Genomic DNA, 26767 nt, shown 5'->3' with positions numbered 1-26767 from the left:
CTTTGTTCTTATCCTTTATCTTTCAGTTCTCTGTATGTGTGAAACATTGTGTTGTCACTCATGATGCGTGATGGTGTCTGATTTTGTATTCATGTTGTACTATACAGTAGCTGTTGTACTGTGGTCAAAGGAGCACGACTAAGAATGCTTAGTATTCACCATGTAGCAAAGCCCCAGCACTGGCTTGGCCTTGAGGAGCTCTACAGTCTTTCAGTAAATCCACCTCAATCCCTTCCACTTTTTCGTTTTCTATCTCTGGCAGATGGTAACATCCATTCATCTTTCTAGCAATCCCCCTGACAACATTTCCCTTGGCAGACCACATGGCTTTTATGATTCAACAGTGGAAATGACGATGTGCAATATTATGAGCGTTGCCAGTATCAGTATGTTGCAAAGGCTCAGATTTGGCCCTAGGCCATGCAAATGCCTGGATGGGATATGCTGTCTGATTTAAATGTGGAAATTCACCTTCACTTATCCCCCAGGTGGCATCTTAGACACGCAGTAGTTAGAATTCCCTATCTGTTCCTTTAATACCAACAAGGATTCACCATGTAAAATAGATTCATTACTTTTTCTTTCTTTTCTATATGTCATATGAAAATGTATACAATATAGCTTCAGATATATTTTATGTGGATGTTAGATAGGTTTAGGTCTGCGCCTCGTGTTTCGATACATGACAAAACAACACAACAGATGAAAACTACAACATGTGTTTCTTACTGACAGATACAGCATGTGGTATACTGTATGTCATCACTCTCAGTTATAGAATAACACTTGCCTTAGCTGTTCTTTGACACTGAAGAGTGAGCACTGTCAGTGTCAATGTCTCCAGGCTATTCTTTTCCTTAGCTTTTATGTAATTTTTTATTTATTTTTTAATCGCCTTACATTTTGTGATCTGCATATGTAAACTACTATTTATGGATTGGAACAGGATACAGTTCAGCTGAACAAGACTGGGTAGCTGAACTCTCTTACACTTAGTGTGAATTTATCTTGGTCTCTCAAGTAAGTATCAAGAATAATTAGGCAATGAAAACAATGGTATGAAATAACAGAGCTGGTGCAATGGATCTTGTTATTCTCCTGCCATTTTTACTAACATGATTAATCACCATCCCCGCTCGAAAAATCCTTCACTTCAGAATTTTCCACTTAGACTTGTTTTTCTGTAACAACTCATTTTTTTTGTGTGGGGTAGTGGGGGTTGTGGGAAATTAGAGATCCTTCTCTCCACTCAAAGAACACTTTTGGAATTTGAATCAATTTTCAGGGATCTACAGTATGTCACACTTGACCACGTTGTCTGTAATAGAAGTGACATCCCTTTAAACTGAAAAAAAAAGCCCACAAAAAAAACAAGGCTGGGGTTTTAATGACCCCCCCCATCTGGCTCAAGTAAAAAGCTCTCCCCACATCTCCTGGGCTCTATATCTCTATCTTTTGGACTCCAAGAGTACTATGATTTCCCCAGAGATAAGGTTATCAATAACATGTCATATTCTGACCTTAACAATAAAAAAAGCAACAGTTTAGTTTTTTTGCAAAACAGTATTTTATTAGAAATATCTTGTATAAAAATTGACATGCTCTACACATTTTCATGTTTTCTATAGATAATTCATAAATATCCAGGCACTGTATTTTTTCTGTTTTGTTTTTGTTCTTTTTTAATAGGTCAGTACATAAAGCAGACATGATCAATCCATTTTTAATAACGTACATTAACTTGCCATTCAGCACTTACACACTCTATTTTGCAACACGGACATAGTGTTGGAAAAAATGAGATGAATTGGAGGCTTAAAGCAGTAAATCATCATATTCACAAACACAAAACAATCAGACAACACTATCTTTAAACAATGAAAAATACAAACATTTTATTTTGCTGCAACATCTGGGATCTTTGTTGAAGCAGAGAGCTGAGAATCATAAATTAACAGACGGGGTTGTCCTCTCTCCAATCTTATTTATAAACTTTTTTTTTTTTTTTTTTTTTTTTACAGTAGTTTTCGTTCTGGAGCTTATTGGATCATTTCTCCAATGGCTATTCACATCATGATATGAATGGCTGTGACACAGCATCTTGCCAATCTATTTCTTACTATATTAAGTGACTGGCTTTGATACTAGAACATTAACGCCAAGTACATTTCCAGAAATGGAATGATGAAATTAGACTAAAAACACAGTATGACTAACAACATTGGATCCAGGACACAATACAGAAGGAGATGAGAACTGTGTTTGTTGTTATTTTTACGCAGTGGTTTCCTCTGTTGACCTGGCAGGGGTAGGCTTACTCTTAAAGCTAATTGACTTGTGGATTTGGAACGACTTCCTCTCTCTGAGTAACATGGAAGCAACATGCGCTTTTACTGAAATCACAGGTGCCTGGAAAAAGATTCAATAACATAACGAAGGATAGTGAACACTGCTGATGTTCCAAAGAGTGTGTTTTGTACCATTACCTAACATGCCAACAAATGCTATGTTATGTTCGACATTTCTGGTACAGATTCCAAATTCTTCACATGTTGAGATGGAACTTCAGAAATTCTAATGGAACAAGGCCGTGAAAGGATCGTCTAACATGTAAAGATGCCAGGTTGGATGCAGTGAAGCATTGCCCTTCAGCTGTCTATGGGCTGTAGTGTTGAGGCTGTATTTCACAGAAAAATAGGATGTGGAGTACATACAATGCTTTTACTTGTTAGCTAATTCTTATGGCTGTTTCTCGTATTTTTTATCTTCCGTTCATCTGCAAAAAAAAGTACCACGTGTGTAATAGTCCACAATGATAACGCCACTGGGACTGTTGAACCGCAATCCTCTCACATGTTGCATTCCATAGATTTTGAAAACACAGCACGGTACATATTATGCTCCCACAGGCATGCTCTAGGACTATACACAAGGACCATAAAGATGGTGTCAGATATGGTATAGCCATCATCTGGGAAAACCCACTGATATATTTATGTACTGTCCACGATGGCAAGGAAACATTTACTGGACCCATGCTGTAACAATGAATATTCCGATGTTGGAAAGTTGCATATTTGTTTTCTCTGTTTCACAACTATGACCTTCATTAAAACGATGACAACATAATGTAAATGCTACAGAGCCTGAGGGTTAATATTCTGTTTTTTGGGGGCTTGAACGAAGACAAACCCACAGCAAAAACATGCTTTTTCATCTGCTTATACATACTTCTTTTGACAGATTTGTCTTATTGACTAATTAGATATTGTGTTCAGCCTTTCACCCTCATTGGAAAGGACAGAGAAGAAGGGGAAGCAAATAATTGCACATTACCACTGGTAGAGAGAGATACAACACCGCTGCACACAGAGAGAAAACTCAATTCACTACAGAACAGGGTGTTTGTCAGGGAGTTAGCCAGGGAGTTCATCAGATTCAGACAAAACACCAGAAGAGAAAAGCTGTTCTATAAACTCCAGAAGGAAAACACTGACTATAATTTGGAAATGTGACTGTCTGATGTCTCTGTGACATGTCACAAAGGGGATGGGGAGACATCACTGTCATATCTGCCTGAAACCTGCACCTCCCCGCCCCACTAGGAGCCTCCCCACTGCTTTTGTTTGGCATTCAATATCCTTGCATTGACTGGTCCTCTTGAAAATAGTGACATCTGTTCAAGAAGTTGAATGATAATTCTCCTTTCTCCCCATGTCCCACTGCTTTTGCATCTTGGTGCTCCAGTTCTGGTGTTCGTTCATTCCACACGCAGGTCGTAGCTTCTGAGCCGGGTCTCCACGGTCTGTTTCTTAGATGGCATGGTTACTGTAGCTGATGTATGTCTGCTTGGAGGCCAATGCTGTGAATAGGGTCATGAGAGAGGAAGAGAAAGAAAAGAGAGAAAGGAAAAGATGTGGATGAAGATGTTGGCAATTCATTAAAGGCTAATTTAACCATCTGTGAGGGGCTCATCTTCCAGTGCATTAAGGTGATTGCTTGCACAGGTTCTATTTATGCATGACTTTATCAGACCCAAGTGTCACCAGGGAGTACAGGTGGAACCAACAGTGAAAGAGGGTAATTGATATGAATAGCAAGCAGTGAGTAAAATGTTCATGTTTTGTGGTTAGTATTAAAATAATGATTTCACTTCCTGAGAAATGTGTTGCCAACTGTAAATTGCACATAAATTGCGATTTCCTTGATCTGATGCAAAGTCGGGCAGAGCAGGGTACAGATGTGGCTACGGCTAGTAACACAACTAATATTGGATTCCTTATCAGGATGCTGTTGTAACATGTCTCCACATGGTTATATATATAGTCCTGGAATGGACTATAAAATACAAATTGTAACCAGTAATTGCAACTTCACCTATAAGTGAAGACTATTTCATGGTAAAGTACCCTTTGCAGCTGTTAGTTAGTTTAACAAACAGTATACAGTAGTATGTGATGTAATTAGTACTCATTCAAATGCAAGGCTCCGTAATTACATGCAGATCTCTCTGCACCAATGAAAGCATGCAGCGGCACCATGTCGATAGACATAACACCATTGAAGAAAAGCATAGAGCTTTCGGATTGGCTTTGGTGTCACAGCCATGAACAGACAATCCAGGGGAGATGGCCTTAGGGGATAACAGCCATCAGTGGACTGAGAGACCAGTGCTGGCAGTGTCCTAACATGCTGTGACCCAACATTACCATATGTCTCTACCTGCCATACACACCCATTTATGTGTGTGTGTGTACGTATGGTGTGTCCTCTCTAAATATCACCGTCATCAGCTTGCTCGTTCTGCAGTGTAATCGCCACACAAATCTGACAATCTTGTCCACAACAGCATTCACTGATTGGGTGAGTCAGAGCGGATAAATCTGAGCGCCGACTGCTGACAGCTTGGGTGGTTGGAGGGCAATGGTACTGGAGGGAAGGGATGTATAGTGGGGGGGGCATACCCTCCATTCCACCCAGAACCTCTCCCAGAGCTGATAAATGAGCCTTATTTAAATATTTATGCGCTCCGAGGCCAAGATAAAAAATAGATGGTCCAGAAAGAATTGGAGCTGGCAGATCCATCTGTCTTTGCCCTCCTACCCCTCTTATTGTTGTTTTACAGCAATTACAGAACATTCCTCAGTTTGTCAACATGGGAAACAAATTACAGGGGACGTGCGGCTATCACTTGTCCCCCGCATTCAGCCCAGAGTGGTGTCATCTCCCTGCATCGGCTGCCATCAGGCTGTTACCACGCTCTCAGGCCATTTGCAGTACAACACGCCAACATTGTCTACCGACATCAACGTCTGTGTGTCAAGGGTGTGTATGTGAGCATGAGAACTGTCTGACACAATCTAAGGTGCTATAGCTGTGGGTGAGTTTTAGTGCAAACATAGCTTAGGCAGGCATAGGATCCAACTGAACATTAGCACAAAGTAAATGGGGTAAAACGTGGTCAGTGATAGAGGCAAGTTGATAGAGGCTCTCCATCCGTTACCTGTGTGTCTAAAGTCTCTCACAGGGATCCCCTCCCTCATCACAGTCTGACACACAAGCACAAAGAGCAGCTGTTATTGGGCCAGAGGGGTCATGGTATAGGTGTCAAACTGTGAAGTTGGGGAAGCATCTCTCATGGGGGCTAAAATCATTTTTTCCATTTCCATTGTCTCCTTGTAGCATTCTCTGTGACAATCCCCATATTGAAAGTTTACATAAACACAAAAATGACACATGGCCACATCTCCTGCTTCCTACACATTCAGAGAAAGTGCAACTGGATATTTAAAATAGCACTATAATCAAGAATTCCAAACATGTTCACAACATTGGCTTTGGTTCTCCAAAGGTGATTGGAATATTTACTGATGATGCATTAGATACAGGGAAACATCATTCTGCATGGATGAATGAGTGTGACTATCCATAAATCTAATTATTTCCCCATGATTTGCAATACATGTTTTTACAATTATGGCATTTGCTCATTCCGCCCACGGCAGCTGTGTTACTGTCGGATGGAGCTGAACTGCTGGAGCAATAATCCTGACTGCTATTGCACCAATGAAATGGCTGGAGGCTGGAGAGCTAATACACCTGGCCAGCTCTACGGTATGATGCCTGAATATGAAGCCTTTCCTATCGATCCACATCACCCCGTTCTGCTCTTTATGTCCTGCTTGCAGACAGTACCACGTTTTAGAGCATCAGCCAATGCTTAATGCCACACGGGTTGGCAGGGGAAAAAATGCCCTTCCAATTCCCTGCACCCTGAAAATAACACCAGCTAATTTCCCAAAGCTGTTGAGGTGTAAAATAACAATGAAATCAATTAAGTTTACATAAAAGCGAGGATTGTTTTTCATTTTTATAGCCCAATAATTTCCCCTCGAAATTGCTCAATGACTTTAAGGCATAAACTCAAGGACAGAGTGCTGTAATAACTAAACATGTGTCCTTATTTCCTCTCTCCTCCCTGATCTCTATTCCCCTCTTGCTCCATCCCTAACCCAAGGCCCTTGGTGCTAACCTTGTGTCTCCAGGCTTTCACACAGCTCAGACTTGGCTTCTCCATTGGGCCGGAGGCCGCCCTTAGTGGGGAACTTGTTGGACATGGTGGCCGCGGTGACCACAGCCTTGAGGCTGCGCTTGCGCTTGGGCACGTTCTGCTCCGGGTGGAAGAGGACAACGTAGACCTTGGGCATGTAGAGCATCCCCAGAGACACAGAGGCACTCAGGCTCACGGAAATGGTCAGAGTCATGGTCTGGATGTACATCTGTGGAGGAGAGGATGGAGATGGAGAAGAAAAAGAGAAACATTGTTATAAGGTAAGACAGAAATTATCCAGTTTCAGAGAGTAAGACGAGGGTAGCCTACTCAAGATATAGTTCCCCACGACAGCATTGACCTTTGGCTTTGTGAGAGTACATTCTAGTACAAGTTATACATTGTTTATGCAAGACTACAACAAAAACAACTCTACTTAGACATGTACGAGTGCACTTAAGTATCCTAGTAGATATTCCAGTAATATCAAATCCCCACCATCAGATGTAATAACACACATGGAGTGGACACATGCAAACTGTTCTGTTTTCAAGTGCTCATTGCATGATTCATCAACTCCTGTTTGTGTTTTTATTGGTGTGTTTATTTGTTTGTTTATGATATGTGACTAATGAAGGAGGCCTCGCAATGAGTGACTGTACTACAGATGTCTTGCCCTCGGTCCCGGGCTGCGGTAGAGGGGTTGGAATCGACTCAGTGTAAAGACAGCTGTGACTCACAGCTGTGCACAGAAAACATGGCTATATGCAAGGATCGAGGAGAGACATCTTGAGAACATCAATACAATGCCTAAGAGTGTGCCTGAGAGTGATTTTTCCATATAAATTATATAATATTCTCAATGGAATTAAATGATCATATAGGTCAGATTTTTTATTTATTTTATTTTTATTTCGCCTTTATTTAACCAGGTAGGCAAGTTGAGAACAAGTTCTCATTTACAACTGCGACCTGGCCAAGATAAAGCAAAGCAGTTCGACACATATAACAACACAGAGTTACACATGGAATAAAACAAACACACAGTCAATAATACAGTAGAAACAAGTCTATATACAATGTGAGCAAATGAGGTGAGATAAGGGAGGTAAAGGCAAAAAAAGGCCATGGTGGCAAAGTAAATACAATATAGCAAGTAAAACAATGGAATGGTAGATTTGCAGTGGAAGAATGTGCAAAGTAGAAATAAAAACCATGGGGTGCAAAGGAGCAAAATAAATAAATAAATAAAATAAAATAAATACAGTAGGGAAAGAGATAGTTGTTTGGGCTAAATTATAGATGGGCTATGTACAGGTGCAGTAATCTGTGAGTTGCTCTGCCAGCTGGTGCTTAAAGCTAGTGAGGGAGATGTGTTTCCAGTTTCAGAGATTTTTGTAGTTCGTTCCCGTCATTGGCAGCAGAGAACTGGAAGGAGAGGGGGCCAAAGGAAGAATTGGTTTTGGGGGTGACCAGGGAGATATACCTGCTGGAGCGCGTGCTACAGGTGGGTGATGCTATGGTGACCAGTGAGCTGAGATAAGGGGGGACTTTACCTAGCAGGGTCTTGTAGATGACCTGGAGCCAGTGGGTTTGGCGACAAGTATGAAGCGAGGGCCAGCCAACGAGAGCGTACAGGTCGCAATGGTGGGTAGTATATGGGGCTTTGGTGACAAAACAGATGGCACTGTGATAGACTGCATCCAATTTGTTGAGTAGGGTATTGGAGGCTATTTTGTAAATGACATCGCCGAAGTCGAGGATTGGTAGGATGGCCAGTTTTACAAGGGTATGTTTGGCAGCAGGAGTGAAGGATGCTTTGTTGCAAAATAGGAAGCCAATTCTATATTTAACTTTGGATTGGCGATGTTTGATGTGGGTCTGGAAGGAGAGTTTACAGTCTAACCAGACACCTAGGTATTTGTAGTTGTCCACGTATCCTAAGTCAGAGCCGTCCAGAGTAGTGATCTTGGACAGGCGGGCAGGTGCAGGCAGCGATCGGTTGAAGAGCATGCATTTAGTTTTACTTGTATTTAAGAGCAATTGGAGGCCACGGAAGGAGAGTTGTATGGCATTGAAGCTTGCCTGGAGGGTTGTTAACACAGTGTCCAAAGAAGGGCCAGAAGTATACAGAATGGTGTCGTCTGCGTAGAGGTGGATCAGAGACTCACCAGCAGCAAGAGCGACATCATTGATGTATAGAGAGAAGAGAGTCGGTCCGAGAATTGAACCCTGTGGCACCCCCATAGAGACTGCCAGAGGTCCGGTCAACAGACCCTCCGATTTGACACACTGAAGTCTATCAGAGAAGTAGTTGGTGAACCAGGCGAGGCAATCATTTGAGAAACCAAGGCTGTCAAGTCTGCCGATGAGGATGTGGTGATTGACAGAGTCGAAAGCCTTGGCCAGATCAATGAATACTGCTGCACAGTAATGTTTCTTATCGATGGTGGTTAAGATATCATTTAGGACCTTGAGCGTGGCTGAGATGCACCCATGACCAGCTCTGAAACCAGATTGCAGAGAGGGTATGTTGAGATTCGAAATGGTTGGTAATCTGTTTGTTGACTTGGCTTTTGAAGACCTTAGAAAGGCAGGGTAGGATAGATATAGGTCTGTAGCAGTTTGGGTCAAGAGTGTCTCCTGCTTTGAAGAGGGGGATGACCGCAGCTGCTTTCCAATCTTTGGGAATCTCAGACGACACGAAACAGAGGTTGAATAGGCTAGTAATAGGGGTGGCAACAATTTCGGCAGATAATTTTAGAAAGAAAGGGTCCAGATTGTCTAGCCCGGCTGATTTGTAGGCGTCCAGATTTTGCAGCTCTTTCAGAACATCAGCTGACTGGATTTGGGAGAAGGAGAAATGGGGAAGGCTTGGGCAAGTTGCTGTAGGGGGTGCAGTGCTGTTGACCGGGTAGGGGTAGCCAGGTGGAAAGCATGGCCAGCCGTAGAAAAATGCTTATTGAGATTCTCAATTATAGTGGATTTATCAATGGTGACAGTGTTTCCTATCTTCAGTGCAGTGGGCAGCTGGGAGGAGGTTTTATTATTCTCCATGGACTTTACAGTGTCCCAGAACGTTTTTGAGTTAGTGTTGCAGGAAGCAAATTTCTGCTTGAAAAAGCTAGCCTTGGCTTTTCTAACTGCCTGTGTATATTGGTTTTTAGCTTCCCTGAAAAACTGCATATCACGGGGGATGTTCAATGCTAATGCAGAACGCCATAGGACATTTTTGTGTTGGTTAAGGGCAGTCAGGTCTGGGGAGAACCAAGGGCTATATCTGTTCCTGGTTCTACATTTCTTGAATGGGGCATGCTTATTTAAGATGGTTAGAAAGGCATTTAAAAAAAACAGGCATCCTCTACTGACGGGATGAGATCAATATCCTTCCAGGATACCCCGGCCAGGTCGATTAGAAAGGCCTGCTCGCTGAAGTGTTTCAGGGAGCGTTTGACAGTGATGAGTGGAGGTCGTTTGACCGCTGATCCATTACGGATGCAGGCAATGAGGCAGTGATCGCTGAGATCTTGGTTGAAGACCACAGAGGTGTATTTCGAGGGCACGTTGGTTAGATAATAAGCCTGCAGAGTTCTGTCCATCTCTGCAGTAGATTGCAACACCGCCCCCTTTGGCAGTTCTATCTTGTCTGAAAATGTTGTAGTTAGGGATGAAAATTTCAGAATTTTTGGTGGTCTTCCTAAACCAGGATTCAGACATAGCTAGAACATCCGGGTTGGCAGAGTGTGCTAAAGCAGTGAATAAAACACATTTAGGGAGGAGGCTTCTAATGTTAACATGCATGAAACCAAGGCTATTGCGGTTACAGAAGTCATCAAAAGAGAGCGCCTGGGGAATAGGAGTGGAGCTAGGCACTGCAGGGCCTGGATTCACCTCTACATCACCAGAGGAAAAGAGGAGGAGGGTACGGCTAAAAGCAATATGAATTGGTCGTCTAGAACGCCTGGAACAGAGAGTAAAAGGAGGTTTCTGGGGGAGATAAAATAGCTTCAAGGTATAATGTACAGACAAAGGAATGGTAGGATGTGAATACAGTGGAGGTAAACCTAGGTATTGAGTGATGATGAGAGAGATTGTCTCTAGGAACATCATTGAAACCAGGAGATGTCATCGAAAGTGTGGGTGGTGGAACTAATAGGTTGGATAAGGTATAGTGAGCAGGACTATAGGCTCTACAGTGAAATAAGCCAATAAACACTAACCAGAACAGCAATGGACAAGGCATATTGACATTAAGGAGAGGCATGCTTAGTCGAGTAATCAAAAGGGTCCAGTGAGTAGTGAGGTTGGTTGGGGTCACGGCGATTCAGACAACTAGCCGGGCCATAGGAAGCAAGCTAGCATAGGATGGAGGTCTGTTTTTAGCCACCTCGTGCGTTTCCGTCGGTAGGATTAGTGGGGTTCCGTGTGGTAGAGGGGATGAATCCAATTCGCAAAATAATAGATATAGTTATAGAGGCCCAAGAAAAAAAAAGAAAAAAATTGTCCGATAGATCTATTCAGATAGCAGCCGATAAGACAGCTAACGATAAATGGACCGCAGATGGGGGTTCAGGTAACGTCGCGACGGAGGAGCCAGCTGGATAACTCCCTCGGGCAGATAACGTCGGTAGTCCAGTTGTCAAGGCCTGGTGGGGCTCCACCAGTAAAACGGGTCCGGATAGGTGATTGTAGCCCAGGAGTGGCTGATGGAACTCTTCAGCTGGCTAGCTCCGGAATAATTGATGTTTGCTTCGGGATCAACGTAAGCCGATAGTCACATGGATAGCAACTAGCTAGCTGCGAGATCCAGGTGTAAATGTCCAGAGCTTGCGGTTGAAATCCAGGGACATGAAGAGAAAATAGGTCCGGTATGTTCCGGTCCGAGCCGCAGAAAACTGGCAAAAGATTTTCGAGCTAAAGGATAGCTGATGACCACAAACCGTGGTTAGCTGAATACTAACGAATTAGCCAGTAAAGAAGCTAACTAGCTTCTGACTAGCTTCTGGTTAGCTTCAGGCTAGCTTCTGGCTAGCTTCTATGGAGGATTTCAGATTTGAGGTAACTAATACTTTTTAAAAAATATATAAATTGGTGAGGCGGGTTGCAGGAGAGTGTTTTGAAGTTAAGTTTATGGAAAAGAAACAGAAAATGAATAAATATATATATATAAAAAGGTATGCGAAGAAAGTTAGATCATATAGGTCATCTGGTTGCATTGTTAGACTGTACGGCTGATTCAGCATGGTAGTAGAAAACAACATCATCAATAAAAAAGCACTCCGTCTGTAAAAAATAAAGAAGATAATACGTTGAAGATTGGAAGATTGTGATCAGATAAATGTACTCTCTGTGGTGAACATATATCACGGCTATCCTCTTACAAAACTGAAAAATACTTTTTGTTAACAACTTTTTATTTGGAACATAATTCCATCTCCCTTTGGGATAGGGTTGCTGAGCTATTCCGAGACTGATGAAAGAAGTGAGAAGGGTGTAAATTGGAAACACAGCTCCCAGCCACCTCCCTAACAGATTTGCCTGAGGTGGAGACTGACATTACATTTGCAGACATCATGAGTGACTGAGCAGTATGGCAACAGGGAATAACCCGACAGGTCCTCTGTCATGAGAATGTCAACAGCTATAACTAATCTAACAATAGTTATAGTGTTGCTTTGACACCTCTAACTTCAGTCAGCCAATAATATAAATTTAAAGAGGTTGTGCTGCCTGCCATGTGTCCCAAAGACTCAACAAAATAAAATAATGTATTACTGAATCATAACATGTTCTGTATGCAGTATATGAAGCCCCTAAAGAAAGGTTGGTTGAGAAGAAAGGATGCCTGAGCAAAGAAAGAGCGATAGGGGGACTGAGGGGGAGTATGTAATCTCCTGAGAAGATTACACACGTCCCTGAGTGAGCCCGGCACAATATTGCTGCCTCTCCGGAGTACAGGGTGGAGTACCTCTGTGTGGGGGGCCAGGACCCCTGTCCCCGTCCATCGGCCTCATCCAGATAGATTCGCCTTGACAAACTGATACGATCGCCAATGTGCCTCATGCCACAGCAGGAAAACGGTGCTCGATAGACAGACTCCAGCATGCAAAGCCATTATTTCTGTTCTAGGAGCAGAAAAACCTTTCTCTCCGAAGTGATTAGGCATCAAATCTGTGCTCCCTCCAGCCAGCTGCTATTTCAGCCCCTGCCTTTCATTCCATAGTTTGAGGTGCTAAAGGTAACTACATTCACATCGTCGTATAGGTTTAAATGACCAAAATATGAGCACCCTATTATCCTTAAGAAATACCTTAGAAACAAAAGCCTTATCGTTTAAGATGATCAAATGATGCATATTTGTATGGAATTGCCAGACCTGGTTGGAGTTGGGGCTGCAGCACTTGGATTGCAGGGTTGGATCAATCAAACATAATGGACTGTCTCCAGCCGTGCCTCATGTTGACTGCCTGCACCTGACTGCAGCTACAGTACCATCCAAATGGTCCTATCCCTGGCCCAGTGCATGCTGGCGCCTTTGTCAGTGGAAGGCAGACATTGCCAGGGACCGTTAAGTGAGATGGGGGCAGCCTCATGAAACAGGTCCTCGGTTCGAGCAGCCACGGTTACACTCCTGCCCATCCACAGTCCTACCTCTAACTTCTCTGCATTATCCCACGTGCCAGAAATGTATCTGGGTTCCTGATATCACGCAGCGTCTCCAAACAGATGAAAACATCAGAACATTAATGTATTAATAAGATTAGCTGCATCCAGGAATGGTTATTTCTGCATTTTTTTAGTTCTGTATTCCCATTGGCTGAGGTTTGTTAATTGCAGCAAAAATGCTCGAGATGTTAGTCATTACTTATTGTCATTTGCAATGGTTGGAAGCCAGCATAAGCTTCCTTTGAAGTAAGACCAGATAAGGGATATATTTAAGGCTGTTTTGTGCTTTAAATGAGCATGTGTCATCTGCTTCCACAGTACAGTACAGAACATACTGTAATACACCTCTTTCCATTTTTGCTGCAGTGCTTCCCTATTTATAAAACTTTGAAGAAACCATTGGATAGACCTTAAAGATGTTTTTATTTATTTATTTAAAGAATACATTATGCAAACCTTATATTTGCTCTTTAAGCTTTATGTCATGTGTATGGCCATAGCAATGTAAACCCATGCTCTCCATTGTCTCTACATAGAAGTTAAACATCCCAGATTGGCAGAGCATGGCATATCGTCATGCATGATTAGCACTGTCCTGACAACCCTGCCAATCAGCTGCATTGTCCTCCTTATCAAACACAGAGGAGAGATTGGTGCTGTGCCACCCTCCTTTCAACCAGGAGACAATGACACAATTAACAGAGCCCTATCGCTACCTGCCAGTCTACTGCTACCACCCACAATCTCCTAGGCTGACTCTACTCCTCCTGCCAGTCAAGCAGGAGCAGGGGCGAACTGGCCATCTAGCATTTTGTGCAAATGCAAGATGGGCTGGTCCATTTTTAGCCCAGTGGGCCTGTCAAATCTTTTTTTTTTTGCGCAAAATGTTAATGGGTTGGTGTGGGAGCCTAAAGGGGAAAACAAAGGGCTGGTATGGGGGCCTCAAGGGAAAAAAAGGACCGATGTGGGGGCCTCAAGGGGGAAAAAAGACCGGTGTGGGGGCCTCAAGGGGGGAAAAAAATGAACAAGAGCCTTCTTATGAAACAAGACTCCTTCCATTTGATTGCAAGGTGATTCAATTAGAGCTAATTGTTCACATGATTCAGAACTTATCTTTATAACAAAAACATCTACAGCAGGGGATCCAAAAGATATTTGCTATTTTTTTCTGTAGTTCCCGGAGAGTTTGGCACTTCATATCCTCAAAAGATTGCCTTAAAATGTTAAAGTGAAGCAATGTATCCCTAATGTACATTGTATACACTAACCACAACTAATAAAAGGCAGGCTAGCATTTTTCCTAGTTAACAAAATAAAAATAAATAAAAATGTGCATCTCGTTCTGGAGGCAGCTCTGCTGAGTGGTCACTAGCTGGCACAGCCACAAAATCATAAAATCTGATTTTAAACTCTAACCACACTGCTTAACCTAATGCCTCACCCAATTTTAAAATTACAAAAAGAAAAAAATACAGCAAATTTGGACTTTGTGGATGGCCTATCTAGCGGATATCCCTCAGTTCTGCCTTCAGGGCAATATTCATGACAATAAATGTCAACCTGCCAATATAATACAAACATGCTGCCAGTGCTAACTTCTGTGGGTGTACAAGATTGCAGGTCTCACTCTGATGAATCACATGTCTTATGCTCAGCCAAACTGTCCCCCCGGGGTGTATATGTTAACATGATTGTATGCTTTTCTTTGAAAATAACAGCAATTACCATGCAGCTCTCACCATCGTAAAGATGGCCACGGTTTTCTTTGTATTGCCAAATGACCTTCCTAAACAGCTTACCTCAGTAATTGGACTATTACTGTAGGGACATTCAATGGCTGCTTTGTTTCCTACAGCGATAGTCCTCAATACAGACAGTACATTTATGATACCCAACAGAGACCGAATAAGAAATATGAGCTAGCGCACACCAAGAGAAAATGATTGTATGTACAGTCGTGGACAAAAGTTTTGAGAATGGCAAATATTAATTTTCACAAAGTCTGCCGCCTCAGTTTGTAAGATCACAATTTGCATATACTGCAGAATATTATAAAGAGTGATCAGATGATTTGCAATTAACTGCAAAGTCCCTCTTTGCCATGCAAATTAACTGAATCCCCCAAAAACATTTCCACTGCATTTCAGCCCTGCCACAAAAAGAGTGATTCTCTCATTAACACAGGTGTGACTGTTTACGAGGACAAGGCTGGAGATCACTCTGTCATGCTAATTGAGTTCGAATAACAGACTAGAAGCTTCAAAAGGAGGGTGGTGCTTAGAATCATTGTTCTTCCTCTATCAACCATGATCACCTGCAAGGAAACACGTGCAATCATCATTGTTTTGCACAAAAAGGGCTTCACAGGCATGGATATTGCTGCCAGTGAGATTGCACCTAAATCAACCATTTATTGGATCATCAAGAACTTCAAGGAGAGCGGTTCAATTGTTGTGAAGAAGGCTTCAGGGTGCCCAGGAAAGTCCTGAAAGCGCCAGGACCATCTCCTAAAGTTGATTCAGCTGTGGGATAGGGGCACCACCAGTGCAGTGCTTGCTCAGGAATGGCAGCAGGCAGGTGTGAGTGCATCTGCACGCACAGTGAGGCAAAGACTTTTGGAGGATGGCCTGGTGTCAAGAAGGGCAGCAAAGAAGCCACTTCTCTTCAGGAAAAACATCAGGGACAGACTGATATTCTGCAAAAGGTACAGGGATTGGACTGCTGAGAACTGGGGTAAAGTAATTTTCTCTGATGAATCCCCTTTCCGATTGTTTGGGGCATCCGGAAAAAAGCTTGTCCGGAGAAGACAAGGTGAACGCTACCATCAGTCCTGTGTCATGCCAACAGTAAAGCATCCTGAGACCATTCATGTGTGGGGTTGCTTCTCAGCCAAGGGAGTGGGCTCACTCACAATTTTGCCTAAGAACACAGGCATGAATAAAGAATGGTACCAACACATCCTCCGAGAGCAACTTCTCCCAACCATCCAGGAACAGTTTGGTGACGAACAATGCCTTTTCCAGCATGATGGAGCACCTTACCACAAGGCAAAAGTGATAACTAAGTGGCACGGGGAACAAAACATCGACATTTTGAGTCCATGGCCAGGAAACTCCCCAGACCTTAATCCAATTGAGAACTTGTGGTCAATCCTCAAGAGGCGGGTAGACAAACAACACCCCACAAATTCTGACAAACTCCAAGCATTGATTATGCAAGAATGGGCTGCCATCTGTCAGGATGTGGCCCAGAAGTTAATTGACAGCATGCCAGGGCAGATGGCAGAGGTCTTGAAAAAGAAGGGTCAACACTGCAAATAATGACTCTTTACATCAACTTCATGTAATTGTCAATAAAAGCCTTTGACACTTATGAAATGCTTGTAATTATACTTCAGTATTCCATAGTAACATCTGACAAAAATATCTAAAGACACTGACGCAGCAAACTTTTGTAAAAATGTATATTTGTGTAATTCTCAAAACTTTTGGCCACGACTGTAGAGGTTTTGACTAACGGCGAATAAACTATAAGCTATAAAAAAAAACATTCAGGGTCACAGTGATCCCGAAACGTTGGTGATTTACCCAATAAATGACTGGGAGTTTATATATAGAGTGGGCGACTCTAAATTAAATTGTACACATTATGCATAATATCAAAACCTATGAATGTGTATTATTTTTCGAGACACGGGGTTGTAGACCAGTTTTGTTCTCTTCTAGGAGGATCACATGCTTTTTCGCCCTTTCTGTGATTAGCTTCAATGGCATTTGCTCTTGGACAGATTTCACAAATCCTCGGCATACACGAGTGAATTTAATGTGTTTGTCATCGTGGTGCTCGCTACTTACAAACTAGTTTTACAAGCTAGTTCAATCGGCCAACATTGGAAAATTCCTCAAAACAGGATAGTATAAGTAATGGCTGTCAAGGATAACTAAATAATTTCATAAATTATTGTTTTAAACAATTTTGAAGATACATAATGAAACAAAAATGTTGCTATCATAATATAAGTCAAGTTCATCAACAAAACATTTAAAATTGGATGATTATGAATTAATAGGTAATGCATTTAAAAGCATCATTACCAAGAGTAAAATTGTTAAAGTAAACATTCACCTTTTCTGTTGAGTGTGAAGTCCCAAAGAAGATGGGTATGAAAGCTAGCCAGACGATACAGGTGGTGTACATGGTGAAGCCGATGGGCTTGGCCTCATTGAAGGTCTCTGGCACCCCCCGGGTCTTGATGGCATACACTGTACAGGTGACCATGAGCAGCATGCTGAAGCCAAGCAGGCAGATCAGTGAAAGGTCTGAGATGTCACATTTGAGCACGCCGCGGGACATGTCCGGGTTGGACGTTCGCTGGTCCTCATAGTCGATGATAGCCTGAGATGGGTCCACACCGAACCAGATGCACACCCCCAGGAGCTGCACTGAGATCAGGCTGAAGGTGATAACCAGCTGGGAGGCTGGGGAGATGAACCTGGGGGCGCTCACTGACATCTTGCCCTGCTCAAAGATGCGATAGATACGGTTGGTCTTGGTGAGCAGCGCTGCATAGCTAATACTCATTCCCAGACCTAGGAAGATCCGTCGGAGGGAACAGATTCCAACGTCAGGTGCTGAGATCATGAGGAAAGTGGTGGCGTAGCACAGGAAGATGCCCGTCAACAGCACATAGCTGAGTTCGCGCCCTGATGCCTTCACAATGGGGGTGTCATTGTAGCGGATGAAGGTGGCCACCACAAACATGGTGGCCATGATGCCCAGCACAGCGATGAGGACGGGGATGACGGCCCAGGGGGAGCTCCACTCCAGCTTGATGATCGGAATGGCCTCACAGGCGGTGTGGTTCTCGTTGGGCCGCAGGTCAAAGCGGCACATCTTACAGCTGTAGGTGTCGGCCTGGTACTGGTAGCCATCACAGCGCTCACAGTGCCAACAGCAGGGGACACCCTTCACTGTTTTCTTCCTCTCCCCAGGATGACAGGGCTGACTGCAGATAGACTGGGGTACCTGCCATGTCCCACCAGGCCACCGCATCTCCTTAGTCTGGTGGAGAGAAGGGGAAGGAGTGGAGTTATCTCTCTGTCTGTGACTGTTAGTGTAATTTATGAAAGCATTTTTCCTTGAATATGCCTAATGAAATTTGATTAAACTTAGATTAACATTTGCACTTATCGAAAAATTACATTACGCAAATAAAACAGTCATTAACCCTTTAACTGGCACCCCAAAAATATTTAAAAAATAAATAATTGTTTGCATGACTTAAACCAGCCGGTTGAGCTGCCCAATAAGAGTAAACACATTTTGCATTGGAATTTGCATCGACTTTTTAAATCATCTAAAAAATTATAAAGGAGTGGAGTGAATTATACATTCATTTACATTGCTTCATTTACTTAAAATGGAAGATAGGCCTAGTTAAATGAGAACTGATATCAAATATTAATAAAATATGATACATCTGTTTGTCAAATGCATGTAAATGAATGCATTTACAGTTTATATGCTTAGATTACCAGTAGATTTGTCCTGATGTCCTGAATAATATTGTGAAACATATTGAAGATAAGAGCCAGAGAGGGAATACTGATATGGATTTGAAAGGATTTTTGTATTTGCACAGATAAAACATTCCCATAACAATATTTCACCATTGTCCATTATCACTAGCTTTGCCTTAATAGCATTCCTTTAATGGGTAACTCAACCGCCTGGTAGAGCATATTTTTCAAGATTTACTAAAAATTGTAAAACAACAACATATTAGAAATTATATCATTCTGAAATGATTAAGTTTTAGAGGTCAACAACATTTTAAAACGTTGTCATTTCCCATTTGATGCACAATTGGTAAATTTTTTTTGGGGTAATGAGGTTTGGTTTTGCTCATGTTCACTTCCTGGTTTTCAACAGTCTTTGAATACGTGTTTAAAAATATATGGGAATCCGATAATGGCATACTAAATTACAGTGGTTGAGATGATAAAATATGCCAAACAAAAATCACATGTTTATTTTAATTTAAAATTGATTGCCAAAATGATCTCATACAAAAACGGAAAAATGGCTTGTTTTTTATTGGTCTCGTTTTCCCATATAAACAAAAAAAATACTTATTTTCACAATTGGGTGTGAAATGTCTGTCCTTGGCCAAATGCCCAGCCAACACTTCCTGTCCCTTCAAAATAAGGGAAAGGGAAAAGGGGATACTTAGTCAGTTGTACAACTGAATGCATTCAACTGAAATGTGTTTTCCGCATTTAACCCAACCCCTCTGAATCAGAAAGGTGGGGCTGCCTTAATTGACATATATGTCATCGGCGCCCAGGGAACAGTGGGTTAACTGCCTTGCACAGAGGCAGAACGACAGAATAGTTCACCCTTCTAACTTAATTATATTCATCTGCTATCTATAATGGAACAAACATTTTAACACAACATGTATGTAAAGTGTTGGTCCCATGTTTCATGAGCTGAAATAAAAGATGTCAGAAATTTTCCATGTGCACAAAAAGCTTATTTTGCTCATTTTTTTGCACAGATTTGTTTACATGCCTGTTGGTGAGCATTTCTCCTTTGCCAACATAATACATCCACATGGCAGGTGTGGCATATCGATAAGCTGATTAAACAGCATGACCATTACACAGGTGCACATTGTGCTGGGGACAATAAAAGGCCACTCTAAAATGTGCAGTTTTGTCACACAGCACAATGCCACAGATGTCTCAAGTTTTGAGGGAGCATGCAATTGGCATGCTGATTGCAGGAATTTCGACCAGAGCTGCTGCCAGAGAATTTAATGTTAATTTCTCTACCATAAGCCACTCCAACGTTGATTTATAGAATTTGGCAGTATGTCCAACTAGACTAAAAACCACATGTAACCACACCAGCCCAGGACCTCCACATCCGGCTTCTTCACCTGCGGAATCGTCTGAGACCAGCCATCCAGACAGCTAATGAAACTGAGGAGTATTTCTGTCTCTAATAAATCCCTTTTGTGGGGAAAAAACTCATCCTGATTGGCTGGGCCTGGCTCCCCAGTGGGTGGGCCTATGCCCTCCTAGGCCCACCCATGGCTGCGTCCCTGCCCAGTCATATGAAATCCATAGATCAGGGCCTGATGAATTTATTTCAATTGACTGATTTCCTTATATGAACTGTAACTCAGTAAAATCTTGAAATTGTTGCATGTTGTGTTTATATTTTTGTTCAGTATATTAAGAAATCTATTACGGCATCCATTAATTGCAAGATAAATTGATATTTCTCCATTTCTATTTTAGATTTAAGATTATAAGATAGTCACAAAAATGATAGTATTTATTGACCCATTAATGACGAGCTGAAGAGCTGTCACTTCAGAATGAGGGGTGCTGTAGCTCTGCTGGTGTTGCTGTTCTGTCTGTCGAGGGCATGAGCTCAGGAAAGGAGGAGAGTGGAGAGGTCAGAGAATGACATCATTCAACAGAGTGACAATGACGAGGTAGAGAACGGGGTGAGCAATTCAGATTGAGAGCCAAAGGCTGGTCATGCCACCACACACACACAGTTGCAGTACAGATGTAGGATCTTAATTTAAATATCCTGTTGCAGGATAACTGTCCTGAATTAACAACTTGAGGTTTAAAAAGGCTTCTGAAGTTTGTAATTTTCCCTTTGAAATTTCTGACTTGATTTTCCCTTACGAAAAATGTATCACACCCTACAAACATGTCCATTAATTATAATACACATAATAATTCACATTTCCTGTTGGATTTCCTGTTGGTTTCCTGCTTTAGCAAACAGTATCAAATTAAGATCTGTAGCTAACTTGATTATTTTTTTGTAAAAAGCTTAGGTATGGGCCTGTAGAAATGTTATCACTCTCAAATTCATAGACAGAGGTATGGATGCAAGGACTGACCGACCCTTCATGATATCAAAATTATAGTTTTAATCATGTTTTGAGAGTTTGTTTACATTTACATTCTTTGCAAACATTGGTGTAAAACCGGCTTTTATTTGGGGTTCTGATGGGGTACGACAGTTAAACTAAGCTCATAAGGCATTTATAAGTTATATTCTTTAAGAATCAATGGGTATATATAATTCATGTATAAGTATGATTAGGTACATGGCAGGCAGGCAGGGAGGGGAAGGGAGTGGGGGAGAGGAGTCTACTGCAGGTGTGTGTGTGGTGGCCTTGCCAGTCAGTTGTGGGTCGTCTCTGTTTCCTCAGGCCTTTGTCTCTTAATCTGAATTGCTCACCCTGCTCTCTACCTCTTCATTATCACTGTTGAATGATGTAATTCTCTGACCCCTGCACTCTCCTCCTTTCCTGAGCTCATGCCCTCGACAGACAGAACAGCAACACCAGCAGAGCTACAGCACCCCCCATTCTGAAGTGACAGCTCTTGAGAAATTATGTAGTCTACTATGTTCAGATTACCAATGGTTAACTAGGGATCTAGGGTATATCAGTAAGCTAACCATTTACATTAACAGCAGTTCATTAATAGGTCAATACAACAATACTTTTTGTTACTATTTTATAATCTTAAATCTAAAATAGATATGGAGAAATATCACTATCTTGGTATTAATATATGAATTAATAGCTATTAATATATAACTTAATAGATTAATTAATCATTAAATTGAATATAATTAATATAATTAACTTAGGGTAAACTCCTATTATGAAAGGGGAGGAAGTGTTGGCTGTGCATTAGGTCAATGACTGGCATTCAGGAATACAATTGGCCAAAATGTAGATGACCCACTTGGTTGAGCTGCCTGTTAAAGTTAACACAAATCACAGTGTGGCCGCAACTATCTTGTTTATGTTGTTGCATATTAAAAAGGAATATTACATATGCATGAGGGCACAATTCAATTAACTTTTAGTGGATTAGAATAAAACCAAACAAGGGGGTGGGATGAAAGACATCTGTTTTTAAGGACCATTTAAAAAAACACCATCTAACAAGACGACTACACCAATATGGAGTTGGTCCCCCCTTTGCTGCTATAACAGCCTCCACTCTTCTGGGAAGGCTTTCCGCTAGATGTTGGAACATTACTGCCGGGGATTTGCTTCCTTTCAGCCACAAGTGCATTAGTGAAGTTGTGCATTGATGTTGGGTGATTAGGCCTGGCTCACAGTCAGTGTTCCAATTCATCCCAAAGGTAATTGATGGGGTTGAGGTCAGAGCTCTGTGCAGGCCAGTCAAGTTCTTCCACAACGATCTCAACAAACCATTTCTGCAAAGAATCGTCTAGAATGTCATTGTATACAGCAGAGTTAAGGTTTCACTTCACTGGCACTAAGGGGCCTTGCCCAAACCATGAAAATAGTTCCAAACCATTATTTCTCCACCACTAAACGTTACAGTTGGCACTATGCATTGGGGCAGGTAGCGTTCTCTCCTGGCATCCACCAAGATTCATCCGTCGGACTGCCAGATGTGATTCATCACTCCAGAAAACACGTTTCCACTGCTCCAGAGTCCAATGGTGGTGAGCTTTACACCACTCCAGCCGATGCTTAGCATTGTGCATGGTGATCTTAGGCTTGTGTGCGGCTGCTCAGCCATGGAATCCCATTTCAAGAAGCTCCCAACAAACGGTTCTTGTGCTGACGTTGCCTCCAGAAGGAGTTTTGAACTCGGTAGTGAGTGTTGCAACAGAGGACAAATGATTTTTAAGTGATTCAGCACTCGGCGGTCCCATTCTGTGAGCTTGTGTGGCCTACCACTTCGAGGCTGAGCCATTGTTGCTCCTAGATGTTTCCACTTTACAATAACAGCACTTACAGTTGACCGGGGCAGCTCTAGCAGGGCAGAAATTTGACAAACCGACTTGTTGGAAAGGTGTTATCCTATGACGGTGCCACGTTGAAAGTCACTGAGCTCTTCAGAAATGCCATTCTACTGCCAATGTTGGCTATGGAGGTTATCATATTATCATATGTTTTGGATGCCTGCAGGTTACCTGAAATGACCTGGTTCAGAATCTGAATCAGCGAAGTAAACAGTCTCTGAATGGCAACATGGTTGTTAGTATTTTGTGAATATTACTATTGCTACCCCTGGGCCTGCATTTCACAACAGATAGGCGGGGGGATCTATGAAAATGATAAAACTGGATTGGGTGTGCAACAACAGTAACCCCACAGCCGGCCCCTGATATCTACTGCCCTATTGTGATATAGATAAATCCCAGGTCCTGAATGACTTTGATGGTAAAGCAACCCAACTCAAGGCAAGGTGCATGGACTGCTATGGATACAGCAATGAATAATGCATTAATTTCATGGTTTAATAAGACATGTTTTTAGCCTGTGCATATTTTTTCACCTAAAAATATGATGTACTGTATAAACCTTCACAGACTCTATTTCTAACTGCATATGTTATTTACTTGGATTCACATTACTGAATGTATCATGCAATAAAGTGGAAGTCATAATGAGAGAAATAGCCATACTTCTAAATGGAGCTGGTCTGCCCAGTGGCCGATGATCTTGTATTCTGTGGTGTTGTGTTGCATCTGGTACTGATAGATCTCATAGCGACCAGGGGCATCTCCGTTCACATTGAAGATCACTGGAGTGCCCGCAATTCCTGCAGAAAAATGAAAAGGGACATTTTTGTTTAAAAAAAATCCACATTCTTTGTACACAATATGAAACTATAACAACCTTGGTATGAACATCCACATGTACAGTATAGTTATTAAACATTTCATCAGAATCACTGGACGGTAGAGGGTCATTTCATTATCTGAAATGATGTAATAAAGTATTTGTTCATTCATAAAAGCTGTAGTACGAAAATATTTTCTTGGTCTTTTTTACCATCATACGCTATATGTGACTAGCGTTACATGAGGTCTAAGCTGTTGGGGTATGGGTTCTCTACCATACTGTTATAAATGAGGGGAGTAAAATGGATGCTGACAGCCATGTGGGACTTCTCCCCTGGGTGTCGGACCACAGCTCATGTCTGTGCCCAATCGCATATCATTTCACTCTCTTTTATTCTGCCTGTTGTTTTGTTACACATTGCCCCCAAAGTCCCCTCAGAGTGCTGTCTAATGACAGCATGGGGCCTGATTTACCCCCCCCCCCACACACACCTCTTCCTCTCTGTGTGTTCCTGCCTGGCCCTGGACCTGAGCAGGCTCACAAACCCCTCACTTTATCAAATGAGGGGTGTGGGGATCCTGTGATGTTCTGTTGGGAGCCGAGTAGAGCACCGCAGCCAGCTGCCCCATAGACAATGTGGCTGTGGATAGATGCGGATAAAGAGAGAAGGCCTAGAGAGGATCTCTTTCTTTCTCTTTCATTCTCTCTCTCCTCCCCACATCACATCCCTTTAAAATACGGTTGCAGCACACTTTGGTGGCACTTGACATCACACACTTCAAAGTAATACACATAGGTGTGCTTGCAAGTCAGGTCTCAGATCTCAGCTGTGAAGGTTAGTGGATAAGAACGCTTAGATTTTAAAAGGAGATTCGAAATACAAGATGGTTCATTTTAGTGCTGACTTCCTGTTTAAATGTAATATGGGCCTAGGATTGATAGTGGATGTTTTTTTTGTGCTTCAGAACATCATATAAATATCCCTTATGGGTCAAACGTTTTCTCTGTAGCTAAGCACATTATCTAATCTATAGGGAATGAGTTCTCATAGAAGAGTTGGTCATCCCACTTTCAAAGAGATACACACACATTGAACACATTCAGTTTATAATCATGTTTCATGATCGCCAAGAATGTGACCTGTACATTTGCTGTGCTCCACCTCACTATCTACTCAAGTCAAAAGGTATCCGTCTCTCTATAGCTAAAGAGAATAGCTTCTAAGGGGCAATGTCCACAAGTGAAAAGGTGTCACCCATGAAGAGCAGAACAAAAGGCCAATATTCTCAGTTTGCAAACTTAAGTTGTTATATGTGGTGAGTTATGAGAATGCCTTGCTGCCTCCACTGTACACATTTTTCATGAAAAGAAAACTACTCTAATTGTATTCATATACAAGTCACTTTCATTTCGTTTTGATGAAGTACTGTGTGAGTCATTGAAAATATATGAATTAGAAAGGTTTATCTCGTGCCAGATAAAATTGGCAACCTTGAGATAGACTGGCGTTGGCACACTTTACCTCTTCAAGAGGCTTCCATGGGCAAGACTTCCAAGACTTTTAGGGAGTCAACTTTCTATATAATTGTATTGCTCAACTGTAGTTTTGTCAAAGTCTTCTCGTATTGAATGTGTGAAAACTGGCATCAAATGGTTGAATTCTGAGGCAATAGTCTATAGCAGGGGTACTCAGCTCTTACCCTATGAGGTCCAGAGCATGCTGTTTTTTTGTTTGACCTGATAATTAATTGCACACACATGGTGTCCCAGGTCTAAATCTGTGCCTGTTCAGAGGTGAACAATGAAGAAATGCAGTGGCACTGGCTTCGAGGTACAGAGTTGAGTTTGAGGGGTCTATAGGGTCTACAGCCTTGTAAAATACTGTCCAGTCAGCTGAAACACGTTTTGTTTTAAACACTGTTCATTCTTAAGAACCAATGATGTTAACCCTACTATTGACTGACTCTGACTTTGAAAGTAATTAGAAGTATAACAAGTCAAGTACAACTACAGTGCCTTGCGAAAGTATTCGGCCCCCTTGAACTTTGCAACCTTTTGTCACATTTCAGGCTTCAAACAAAGATATAAAACTGTATTTTTTTGTGACGAATCAACAACAAGTGGGACACAATCATGAAGTGGAACGACATTTATTGGATATTTCAGACTTTAACAAATCAAAAACTGAAAAATTGGGCGTGCAAAATTATTCAGCCCCCTTAAGTTAACACTTTGTAGCGCCACCTTTTGCTACAATTACAGCTGTAAGTCGCTTGGGGTATGTCTCTATCAGTTTTGCACATCGAGAGACTGACATTTTTTCCCATTCCTCCTTGCAAAACAGCTCGAGCTCAGTGAGGTTGGATGGAGAGCATTTGTGAACAGCAGTTTTCAGCTCTTTCCACAGATTCTCGATTGGATCATTGTCTTATTATATATATATATATATATATATATATATATATATATATATATGTGTTTGTTTGTTGTTTTACATGTGCTCGATGTACGCTAAGTGTGTTTATATATATATATATATATATATATAACAGTGGCTGAGGGGGGGGTTTGTGGAGTTGTTACATATATATGATTATACTGTATCTGTAACAACCCCACAACCCCCCAGCCACTGTTAGTGCTGCAGTCTCCTCAACCAAACTAACAGTGAAGATTCACAACTATCACAATCTTCTACATTTCCCTGTAAATGCTAAAGTAGGCTTTGAAAACACAAGGATTCAGTGGTGACAATGACACGATATAATTTACAACCACTTTAAATGGAGGCCCAGCCTTTTTTGGTTATTAGTCAGCCAATGCTGTGGTTGATTGTCCTGTCAGCCTCTCCCTGTTATTTCTTTGTGACACCGAACTCACAAAGGAGGCTGCATTGA

At 41.9% G+C, this 26767-nt stretch overlaps 1 protein-coding gene across 3 annotated transcripts in view; it reads right to left on the bottom strand.

Moving 5' to 3' along the window:
• Positions 1–1557: 1557 nt before the first annotated feature.
• Positions 1558–26767, bottom strand: part of LOC118359843 (metabotropic glutamate receptor 4-like) — a 311869-nt gene continuing 286659 nt past the window's right edge. For all 3 annotated transcript variants that reach the window (XM_035738666.2, XM_035738667.2, XM_035738668.2), the window contains 4 exons: positions 23711–23847; positions 17342–18277; positions 6533–6779; positions 1558–3862 (listed from right to left, as the gene is read on the bottom strand). In XM_035738666.2, coding sequence (XP_035594559.1) covers positions 3813–3862; positions 6533–6779; positions 17342–18277; positions 23711–23847 — 1370 coding nt within the window. In that variant the 3' untranslated portion in view covers positions 1558–3812. The remainder of the gene's footprint in view (positions 3863–6532; positions 6780–17341; positions 18278–23710; positions 23848–26767) is intronic.

The sequence above is a fragment of the Oncorhynchus keta genome, chromosome 27 (assembly GCF_023373465.1).
Source record: "Oncorhynchus keta strain PuntledgeMale-10-30-2019 chromosome 27, Oket_V2, whole genome shotgun sequence".
NCBI classification, from domain to species: Eukaryota; Metazoa; Chordata; class Actinopteri; order Salmoniformes; family Salmonidae; genus Oncorhynchus; species Oncorhynchus keta.
Note: the sequence above shows the minus strand (reverse complement) of the source record. Positions and strands in the feature narration are given on the sequence as shown.